The sequence below is a fragment of the Orycteropus afer genome, unplaced genomic scaffold (genome assembly GCF_000298275.1).
Source record: "Orycteropus afer afer isolate SDZICR_OR568_19922 unplaced genomic scaffold, OryAfe1.0 scaffold00776, whole genome shotgun sequence".
In the NCBI taxonomy this organism is placed as follows: Eukaryota; Metazoa; Chordata; class Mammalia; order Tubulidentata; family Orycteropodidae; genus Orycteropus; species Orycteropus afer.
The window spans coordinates 630811-642328 of NW_006922363.1; the positions used below are offsets into that span (position 1 = coordinate 630811).

An 11518-nucleotide genomic window follows, 5' to 3' on the forward strand; every position below is an offset into this window, starting at 1 on the left:
AAGGGAAGGTTTATCTATGGAAGAAAATTTTCATTGTTGGTTAGCATGGGTGGGAGGGGCAGGGAGGGAACACTGTTAGATTGGTAGAGATAAGTATTGATTTGGGTGAAGAGAAAGGCAATGTACCAAATGTGAGTGATCAACATGGTGGCATTAAGGAAGAGGAAGTCATAGAGAGGTATATGGGAGGTATAGATAACAAAGATGAACCCATTTTCACATACAGTACTGTGTTGTCCGTGAAGGCAAACATGGGTATATGGGTAGATAGACGGGTGGACAGGCTGAACTATTAAGCTTGGCAGACAATGGTCCTATAAGTGTATTTGTATGATCTGAATTGCCAGGTATATAGTAGCACTGACAATGGGCAAGGTTGTGGTCACTGCTTGGTCACAGCCAGCTACCCAGAGCGACCGAGTACTTCAACTTGTGGGCTTGAGACCATAGTCACAGGGGACATCAAGCTCAATTGGCATAACATACTATACAAAACATTGATCCACCTCCTACTTTGGCGAGTAGCGACTGGGATCTTAAAAGCTAACAAGCTGCCATCTAGATACTACAATGGGAATGTCCTCATCCAGAGCAAAGAAAATGAAGAACACGAAAATTCATGGAAACAATTAGTCCTAGCGGGTGGTACACCTCCAATCTGCAGCCTATATGACTATGAGACCAGAAGAACTAGATGGTGCCCGGCTACCACTGTCAAGTATTCATAGAGGGATCTATGTAAGAGTTCTTGGATAGAGAGGAATAACAACATGGAACTAAACTCACAATCATTTGGGAAAAAAAAGGAGGGGTACCAGGTTTGCTAGTCTGATAGAACCTCATGGAACCACTGACACTATGGCCCTTAGCTGCCCTTCAGGTCTGGAATTGAATACACACATGTGGCTTCCAGCCAAACAAAAGACAGGCATATGAGTTGAACATTTACCTGAGGTAGCTACACTCCTTGGAGAGAACAATCATGGGAAAAAGAAACAGCTCAGGGGGCAGGTTTACAGGGAGGGATAGACACACGGAAGAGTTGACTATCTGGACGACGTGGGATGGGAGCTGTTGCACTGTGGTAAATTGTAGTCAATATCATGAAACAAAGTGTATGTGAACTGCTGTACAGAAAGTGAATAAAAAGGGCAGAAGACATGAGTAGACATTTCACCACAGAGGACATTCAAGCAGTCAACAAACTCATGAAGAATTGTTCAAGAACATTATCCATTAGAGTTGCAAATCAAAACAGCTATGAGATACCATTTTCCCCCTGTACTAATAAAGTTCATCAAGATAGAAAATAACAAATGCTGGTGAGGATGTGGAAAGATTGAGACTCTACTACACTGCTGATGGGACTGGAAAATGATACAACCACTGCAGAAAGCAGTATGGTGATTCCTTAATAAATGGCAATTAGAAATAGTATTTGATCCAGCAATCCATTACTAGGTAAATATCCTAAAGATGATAGAGTCTGGAAAAGAACAATGGATATCCAAGCTATGGAACTTACACACAAAGGAATAGTATGCAACACTAAAGAAAAATGTAGAATATGTAAAACACCGCATAACATGGATGAAATTGGAGGACATTATGCTGAATGAAAGAATTAAGTCAGTCACAGAAGGACAAATATTGTATTAGTTCATTATTGGAAAAAGTCAAGGAAAGGTTTATATATGGATGGAAACTTTCTCTGCTGATTGCCAGGGGTGGGAGGGGAGGGAGGCAAACATTGCAGAAATAAAGGAGATAAAAATTAAGTTCAATAATTCATTTTATGAAAACCAATATATTCAAACATTAACATTTAATCAATATAAATAATCGTAATGTGATGGTTTACATTTTTTCATATTAATTTTTCAAAATCCAGTCTATGTTTTACATTTACATCCCACTGAGTTATTGCTGAATCTTCTTTCCCAGGAGTGGCTGCTGGGTTTGAACTGCAAGCCTTCTGGTTAGCAGTCAAATGCCTTAGGCACTATTCCACCAGAGTTCCAAATAATCCTAATGAGACATTTTAAATTTTGTTCACACTACTTTTTCAAAATTCAGTGTATGTTTTACACTTACGTCCCAGTAGTGAATTTCTACCCCTCACTTAGTGAGTGCTAATAACTCAGTATCTCAAACTAAAAGAAGATTAAACTTGGAAGGGACTTCAGGAATTACTTGTCCATACTTTTCATTTTACACAGGAGAAAACTGAGGCCCAGAGAGAAATGGTATCTTTCATGATGTGAAATGAGCTCTAGAGCTACAATTAGAAGAAGCATATTAAAATCTAAGCTCTGCCACTGCCTGGCTGAGTGAACATAGTATGGCTTACTGAGCTTGAGAGTCCTCAATTGTAGGCAGGGGATAATAAGGTCTGCTTTATAGGGCTATATCTACCACAGAAGGCATAAAGTCAGCTAGCAGCAGTTCTAGATGCTTCACAGTCTGGATCCAATCAGGAGATAGAAATCACTATAAAGAATTATTAAACTATGATAAAAGACTGTAAGATATAAAGAAATTCCACATGATACCCCGGGGGTGAGGGAGAGTACTCAAAAAAGACAAACTTCGAAGCAGTTCAGACACCACTGGAGAAAGTATAATTTAATGCACTGAATTCCAGAGAAGTTGACTAATTTTACCAAGTAATCTGCAGTAACTAAGCATGAAGGAGGCAACTTTTCAGCATGCAGTTGGAAGGTAATCAATCAGCAAGCAGTAGTGGGCATACAGAGAGGGTAGGAACCCTCTGGGATGCAGACAAGCTCTTGAGAGGCCTGTGGAGGAAGCAGAGGCTTGGTGGAAGTCCCTAGGGCATAAGCAAACTTCATGGGGGCCAGCAGAGGGAGTGGCAGCTCCACTGTAATCATTGAGTCAAGAGGTGCCCTGTGGAGGAGGGGCAGCAGAGGTATTCTGGGCTCCAGTAGAAGGTGTTCAGGAGATGGTACAGGCAGGAAGCTTTCAAGTAGCTGCTTCATTTCTAAGGGGTTAGAAAGCTTATCACCAGGTTAGGCAGAATCTGCATAATCAGAGGGATCACATATTCTGGGTGCACAGCTGGCACAGACTAACCACACAGCCATTAGAAACATCAGGAGAGCCCAGCATCCCACATTGTACTTCCAGAACCCTCTAATGAGAAAGCTTAATGTCATTTTCACTGTTAAGAAAAGAACCTATGGAAGAGTAGTTTAAAAAAAAAAAAACAACACTGCAAAATAAATAAAATAAATTTTAAAATAGATAAGTAAATGAAGTAAAAATGAAGAGTAGGTATTCAGGAGAAAATCTGGAGAAAAGGGATTATTAATTGATAATAAATAGGATTAAAGAGGAAGCCACATTTAATTATCCTCAGGTGAGTGCAGATTATTCTACCATAAATTTCCCAACTCGAATAATTCTAGATAGCTTAGAGTTGTTCATCTTTCTTGTACATATGCAGGATGGCCCTACTGGTAAAGAAGTAGGAAAAATAAAAAAAGACTGATAGGAATTTTACCTTTTTGAGTCTCAGTTTCTTCACTGGACAATGTATATTATACTTCTCACCTATTGGATTGTTACAAGGATTAATGAAGACAAACAAAGCTCATTGCCATTGAGTCAATTCCAACTCATAATGACCCTCAATGGGTTCCCAAGGCTGCAAATCTTTACACAAGCAGACTGCCTCATCTTTCTTCCATGGAACAGCTGGTAGGTTTGAACCACCATTCTGTTGGTTAGCAGTCAAATGTCTTACTTACTAAACCACCAGAGTTTAATTAAGATATCACATGTAAAATTCCAAGCTCAAGCTTGGGACATAAAAAGAAGTTAAGAAAAATACATTTGTCTTCTTCAGAAAGACTTTTCTTTCTTCAGAAAGACTTGTCAACCCCAACAGCATTTTCTGGCTCTTCTTTTTGCTATTTTCATCCAAGAATGAAAGTAAACCAAGTGTGAGAATTTTCTGAATCATTCATTTGTCCTCTTTATTTAGTATTAGGTAACAATTGTCATGTCACTTTAACAACTCATTAATTATTTCTATACCACACTTGTGATGTTTAGAAGTTTTTTGCCCCTTTAATTACATTCCTTCCCAGTCAAGTATTTATGTTAAAGAGACTACATATGACAAGATGAAGCATATGGAATCCAGAAAATTCACTTTGTTTGAATGTCATTCATTTCAAATAATGTTCAGGTCAATGTGGCTGATGACATGATGCAAAAGGGAGCATATCCACTATTCTTCCCTTTCTTTTCAGGACATCTTACTTTCAAATCCTTAATACAAACTGCTTGTCATGAAGGCAGAGATAACCCACTGGATGGTGTGTGTTCCTAGTTCTAAAAGTGCAGGACGTTTGGTCAAGATGATATATGTTAGTTCTGGCAGAACAGACTACCTTGGTTACATGTTGGTTACATATTAGTGCTTACAAATGAATAGGCCTATAGCTAAATGAAAAGACTAAAATGGAAAATTATTGACAACCCTTTATAAAACACTGGGGAATCAGAGAAACTCATAGGGTGATCAAAAGGAAAGAAAACTGAGATTATCTAGCACAAATCCATAAAATGGAACATTTTGCAATGATGGAAATGTTCTATGTTTTCACTATCTAATACAATCTCAGAAGGAAGATGGGGCAATCTACTTCCATAGTGATACTGCCTTGGAAACTCAAGGAGGGGTTGCTATGAGTCGGGTCCAACTCGACGGCACATAATAACAACAACAACATCTAATACAATGGCCACTAGACACATATGGATACTAAGCATTTTAATTATGACAAGCAAAACTGAGGGGCTGAACTGTTCATTCTGTTTCATTTAAATAGCTACTGCCTATCATACTGGATGGTAGTATAGTACCTAATGCACTTGACTGCTAAGCAGAAGGCTGGCGGTTCAAACGCACCAGCCACTCCTCGGAAGGAAGATGGGGCAATCTACTGCCACAGTGATACTGCCTCAGAAATCCCAAGGAGGGGTCGCTATGAGTCAGGTCCAACTTGACGGCACGTAACAACAACAACAACAACAACATCATATTGGACACGAAGAAGGAAGGAGCCATCCATTTCTAAAAGAATTGGCCAGAGAAGACCTTATACATAGCAGTGAAATGCTCACTGTCTGAAATATTACTGGAAAACTTGATGAATAGCCCTGAAACATTGTCTGTTATGATTGGAAGTCACTCACAATACAACTGCAAAAGAGATGTCTCCTCATAGTAGAGTAGACCTTAACGACATGGATAGAGTAAAGCTTTTGGGACCTCCATTTGCTTATGAGGCGCAATTCAAAATGGAAAGAAACAGATACGTTGTTGTTGTTGTTGTTGATATTATCATTAATATCACATGCAAGTAAAATTTTGCTGAAAATAGTTCAAAAATGGTTGTAGCAGTACATTGATAAGGAACTTCTAGATATACAAGCTAGATTTAGAAGAAGACATGGAGTGAGGGATATCATGAATCTTGGCTGAAAGCATAGCATACAAGAAAGATGTTTACTTATGCTTTATTAACTAGGCAAAATCATCCCATTATGTGGATAATAACAAATTATGTATAAAATTGAAAACAATGGGAATTCCAGAACACTTAACTGTGCTCATGAAGAACCTATACATAGACCAGGCTGCCATTCAAACAGAACGAAGAGATACTGCATGGTTTAAAATCAGGAAGGGTGTATGTCAGGGTTGTATCCTTTCACCGTACTTATTCAATCAGTATGCTGAGCAAATAATCTGAGAAACTGGACTATATGAAGAATACTGTGGCATCAGAATTAGAGGAAGACTCACTAACAACCTGTGATATGCAGACAATATAATCTTACCTGCTGAAAGTGAAGATAACTTGAAGCACTTGCTAATGAACATTAAAGACTACAGTCTGCAGTATGGATTAGACCTCAACATAAAGAATATGAAACTCCTCACAAATGGACCAATAAGCAGCATCATGATAAATGGAGAAAAGATTGAAATTGTCTAAGATTTCACTTACTTGAATTCACAGTCAACACCCATGGAAGCAGCAGTCAAGAAATCAGACGTCATTTTGCACTGGGCAAATCTTCTGCAAAAGATCTCTTAAAGTGATGAAGAGCAAAGATGTCTCTTTGAAGACTAAGGTGCAACTGACTCAAGCCTTCGTATATTCAGTTGCCTCATATGCATGTGAAAGCTGGACAATGACTAAGGAAGACCGAAGAAGAGTTGATGTTTTTGAGTTGTGGAGTTGGCAAAGAACACTGAAAGTATCACAGACTGCCAGAGGAACAAACAAATCTGTCCTGGAAGAAGTGAAGGCAGAATTCTCCTTAGAAGCGAGAATGTCCAAACATCATCTCACCTAGTTTGGTTATGTTTTCAGAAGAGACCATTTCCCGGAGAAGGATATCATGCTTGGTAAAATAGAGGATCAGCAAAAAAGGGGAATAAGACAGACTGACACCATGGCTGCAATGATGGACTCAGGTAAAGCAAGGATTGAGAGGAGGGTGTACAACTGTTCATTGTTTCGTTCTGTTGAACACAGAGTTCCTATGAAATGTAGCCAATTCTATGGCACCTAACAATAATAACAACGTCTTATTTGATAGCACAGATATACCAAGTGTGGCTTAATGAAAACAATGCAGAATTTGGAGCTAGAAAGATCCTTAGGTCCAAATGCTGGCCGCTGTTTTTTATTATTTGTGTAACTTTGATTGTGCTATTCATCTTGTCCAAGCCTCAGCTGCCTTCTTTATAAACAAGGATAATGCTACTACCTCACAAACTTTTTGTGACCTGAGAATACATAAGAAGCACCAGCCCAGTACTCAGAACATAATAATTAGTCAATAAATTAAAGTTCGTATTTTCAAGCTTCTCATTTTTTGGATGGGGGAACTGAAGCTCTGAAAGAAGTGAATTGTCCACTGCCTGGTAATACAGCCAGGATCCAATTCTAGATTTTCTAACTTTTCTCTATGTTAATTTTTCTTGTAAAAATTAACCTTCTACATCCTTGACTAATTACAGAACAATAAACTACTCAACTGCTATAAACAATATTTTATACATTCCAAAGAAAATGTACCTTCGTGAAGCCTATTTGCTCCTTTCGGAAATTTTCAAGGGGCTTGATCAGCAAATCACTAGCATTGTGTACCTACAGAAAAAGAAAAATCACACAGAACAACATCTAGATTAACAATATTCAGATACAAGGTTACTTGTTAGTAAATCAATTTCCTTGCAATATATTAAAAAAAAAAAAAAAAAAACACTGTTACCAAGTCGATTTTGATTCTTAGATACCCTACTGGGCAAATTTGAACTGGCCCGTAGGGTTTCCAAGGTTTTGAATCTTTACAGAAGCAGAATGCCTCATCTTTCTTTGTCAGAGCAAGTGGTGGGTTTGAACTGCCAAACTTTTGGTTACCAGCCAAATACTTTAACCAGTGCACCATCAGACTTCCTTGCAATACATAACCCTGCAAAGTGTTAACTGGTATGTTGGTTAATTTGTTTGTTTCTATTACAGTCTATTTTCCTCACTGGTCTAAGAAAATCAAATGCTTAGAGAAGAAATGAGAGAAGGAATATTAGGGGTATTTCTCTGTAACTTTACTCTCATCTGAGTTTTTAAGCCATAAATATACAGTCATGTCTATCAGCAGACACAGCAGAGCTGGAGTACATGTGGAAAAAAGAAAAAGAATACATAAAAAGGCCAATTGCAACAAGTACAAACCATTTCGTGACAGGCAAATCAATTAGCAATAACAGGATCAGGATAAAGCCCAAGTTAAATAGTTTCGAGTGGTGCCCTGGTATGTCATAAAAGCAGAACATTTCCTTCATTTGGAATGTATTGTAGCACCATATAGCACACTGAACCAAGCCTTCATATTACCTAACTACAGATACTCTGAAGCTGATGAGTGAAAATATAGGCAACCGGTATGGGATTCTGGAAATATAAAAGCATCCAATCCAAACAGAACCCCTTGCTCAGGTGATGGGTAAAGCATACCCAACTGTGCCCTCATATAAACCCCTTGGGAGTTTCCATCTGTCCAAGGCAGTAAGTGGGATTTGATTCCTCAATAGTGAGAGTTAACGTCAATAAAATGAAAGGCCTCAGAGAAAGTATCTGAAGGGCTGGTTTTTAGGAATCACTGCATTATTTTCTGTTCTATTATAAAACAGGAAAACAACAGACTGGCTTCGCTTTCATGGTAGGGACAAATGAACAAAGAAAAACATATCTTCATAACAAATATAGCAGACAAAGCCATTTTAACAATTAATATATTTACCAGACTAAGAAACAATTTAGAATCTACCACCAAAAAGGATGGCAAGTTGGGATATGAGCACATATTTTATCTAGGTCTTTCAGGTCTCCTGTTTGTGTTCAGGTATGCTTCAAGGTTCAGCTAAATAGCAATGTCCTAACAAAGCACTGTTAACCTTTATGTGAAAACAGCCTTGTGACCCCTGTCCTGCTAATCCTAATACCCCTAACGCTACCTAATACTACCATCTAGGACTGTCCACATGCAACAAAAAATACAAAATTTGTTGTTAGGTGCCGTTGAGTCACTTCAGACTCACAGCAACCTCACATACAAAATTGGGCAAGAACAAATAATTTTTGCCTGAGAGTCAGAGTGATACTGTATATGTCTCCTGATCACCAATATTTCTAAACCTTGCTTCCTAAAAGCCTAGCCTTATAAAATCAGGTAACTCTTCCCTCCCCCAATCACTATTCTAAAAATATACCACTTATCTGCCTATATATCCAGACACTATCTGGTTCTCATGTCATCTCTTTTCATCTACTTGATCTAGGAAACTTTCCATATCTCAGATGGCTCTAATCATACCATAATGACTTCCCAGTATGACATTTAGGACCCGCAGTATCCCTTAGTGTGTTCATTAACCAAAGGCAAGGACATCCACAGATTAATACCTGCAAGACAAACCAGTGGAGTCTTTTCTGCACAGGTGCCTGATACCTACAAAGATTTGCTGTGATCTCACATTCAATCATAGCCCAACTAGCAGGCCTGGGATGAAAAATAAAAACGCTGATGACTCTCCTTGGTTAGAAACAAGAATTTTTCTGTTGAAATTACCAGGCTACCACTCTTTTGACACATACTATACTTCCTTGGACTGTGGTTTATGTGCTATATCAACTTTGTGTTCCCACCTGGAAATAAATTAAGTCATTGGTATGATAGATTTAATACAAGAACTTGTTTTCTACTTTACTATGTTGGCAGTTTTCAAACATGGCCAAAAACTCTTTGATATTCCTCCCATTGAGAGGTGAATGTGAGTAGACTTGTTACTCCTTAGTCAACAGAGTACTACAGAAGCAGTACTATGTGATTTCCCAGGCTAGGTCATAAAAGGCCTGAAGCTTTCCCCTGCTATTTTTATAACACTTCATTTGAAAACCCGAAGCCACTATGCAAGAAGTAGGACTATTCTGAGACTATCAACCTGGAGAAGACACATACAGGCATTCTGGTCAACAATCCCAGCTGAGCTTAGCCTTCAAGTTATCTCTGCCAAGGTGAAGATACATGAGTGAAGCTTTCTTGGACTCTCCAAATCAACCCATGTGCCAGGGGAATAATGGAGAGTGGAAGAATCATTCAGCTGAGCCCTGCCTGAACTGTAACCCACAAAATAGGGAGATATAATAAAACTATTTTAGTTTAAGCCACTAAGTTTTGTGGAGGGATGTTAAACAGCACTAGAGAACTAGAAAAATTATTAATAGAGTCATAAAGGCAATATTAAAAAGTGGCTATCTGGGAAACACTGAAGAAGTTTGACTTTGAATGAATAACATACCACTTTGAAAGAGTAATACGGGCCATTGAATATGCAGGGCCCCCCGAGAATGCTACAATTGTCCTGATTTTCCATTTTAAAGCAGGATCTTCCCACATAAGCAGGTAGGAAGTATCATTTCATACAGGGTCTACAGGCCACCGCATTATACATGTTTGTCTCCCGTTCAGTCTATGAAAGTGGTATATGAATCACTAAAACTTAAGTCCATAGCCTTCCCTTAGTTGAATTGGAAATATGGTTCCAAATCCCCTACAACACAAATATATACTCTGAACTCTGTGATTGACTTATTTCTTTCATTCAGCATAATGTACTCCAAGTTCATCCACATTATGTGGTGTTTTGCAGATTCAACTTTATTCGTTAGGTTTGCTTAGTATTCTATTGTGTGCATGTACCATACTTTGGTTTCCATTCTTCTTTTGACGGGCACCTAGGTTGTTTACATCTTTTGGCTATTGTAAATAGTGCTGCAATGAACATGGGTGTGCATATGTCTGTTCTTGTCCTGGCTCTCACTTCTTTAAGATATATACGTAGGAATGGGTCAAACTTCCTTGAAGAATTTTATATTGCTGAGTCAAAGGGTATTTCTAATTCCAACTTTTTAAGGAATCACCATACTACTTTCCACAGTTGTTCTATCAATTTACTGTCCCACCAGCAGTGTATGAGAGTCCCAGTCTATCCACATTCTTGTCACCATTTATTATTTTCTCTCTTCTTGAACTTTGCTACTAGTGCTGGGGGGCAAGATGAGATGGCATCTCATTGTTGGTTTGATTTGCATCTCTCTAATGGACAATGATCATGAATACTTCTTCATGTGTTTGATGGCAGCCTGAATATCCTCTTTGGTGAAGTGTTTATTCATATCTTCTACCCATTTTTTAATTGGATTATTTGTATTTTTATTATTGAGGTATTGGAGTTTTCTATACATTTTAGAGATAAGTCCCTTGTAATATGTTGTTGCCAAATGTTTTTCCCCAATCTGTAGGTTCTCTCTTTACTCTTTTAGAGACGTCGTTGGAAGCACATAAAAATTCAGTTTTTAGAAAGTCCCAAACATCTAGTTTATCTTCTGCTATTTGGGCATTTTGGGTCAGTCATGCTTGACAGTATACTTATGCCATATACTAAGTCCCCTAAATTTGTTCCTACTTTTTCCTTGAAGAAGTTTATAGATTTAGGTTTCACATTTAAGTTTTTGATCCATCTGGAGTTAGTTTTTTTGTATGGTGTGAGGTACAGATCTTGTATCATTTTTCTGCAAATGGATATCCAGTTTTGCCAGCATCATTAAACAATCACTTCCCCCATTTAATGGGTTTCAGCATTCTGTCAAAGATCAGCTGGCCATAGGTCATTGGATCTATTTCTGGGTTCTCAATTCTATTCCATCATTCCTTTGGTCTATGTGTTTGTCATTGTACCAATACCAGACAGTTTTGACTACTGACTGTATAGCAGGTTTTGAGATTCAGGAGTGTGAGATCTATTGTGCCTATTGTGTTGTTCTTCTTCAATAGTGCTTTGCTTATCCAAGGTCTCTTTCCTTTCCATATAAAGTTAGTGATTGTTTATTCCATATCCTTCAAGAATGGT

General features: G+C 38.2%; 1 protein-coding gene across 1 annotated transcript in view; it reads right to left on the bottom strand.

The window, feature by feature from the left end:
* OPHN1 (oligophrenin 1) overlaps positions 1-11518 on the bottom strand; it is a gene marked incomplete at its 3' end in the record, with an annotated part of 597264 nt that overhangs the window by 498197 nt on the left and 87549 nt on the right. The window contains exon 5 of the mRNA XM_007957689.1: positions 7125-7196. Within this exon, the coding sequence (XP_007955880.1) occupies positions 7125-7196 (72 nt within the window). The remainder of the gene's footprint in view (positions 1-7124; positions 7197-11518) is intronic.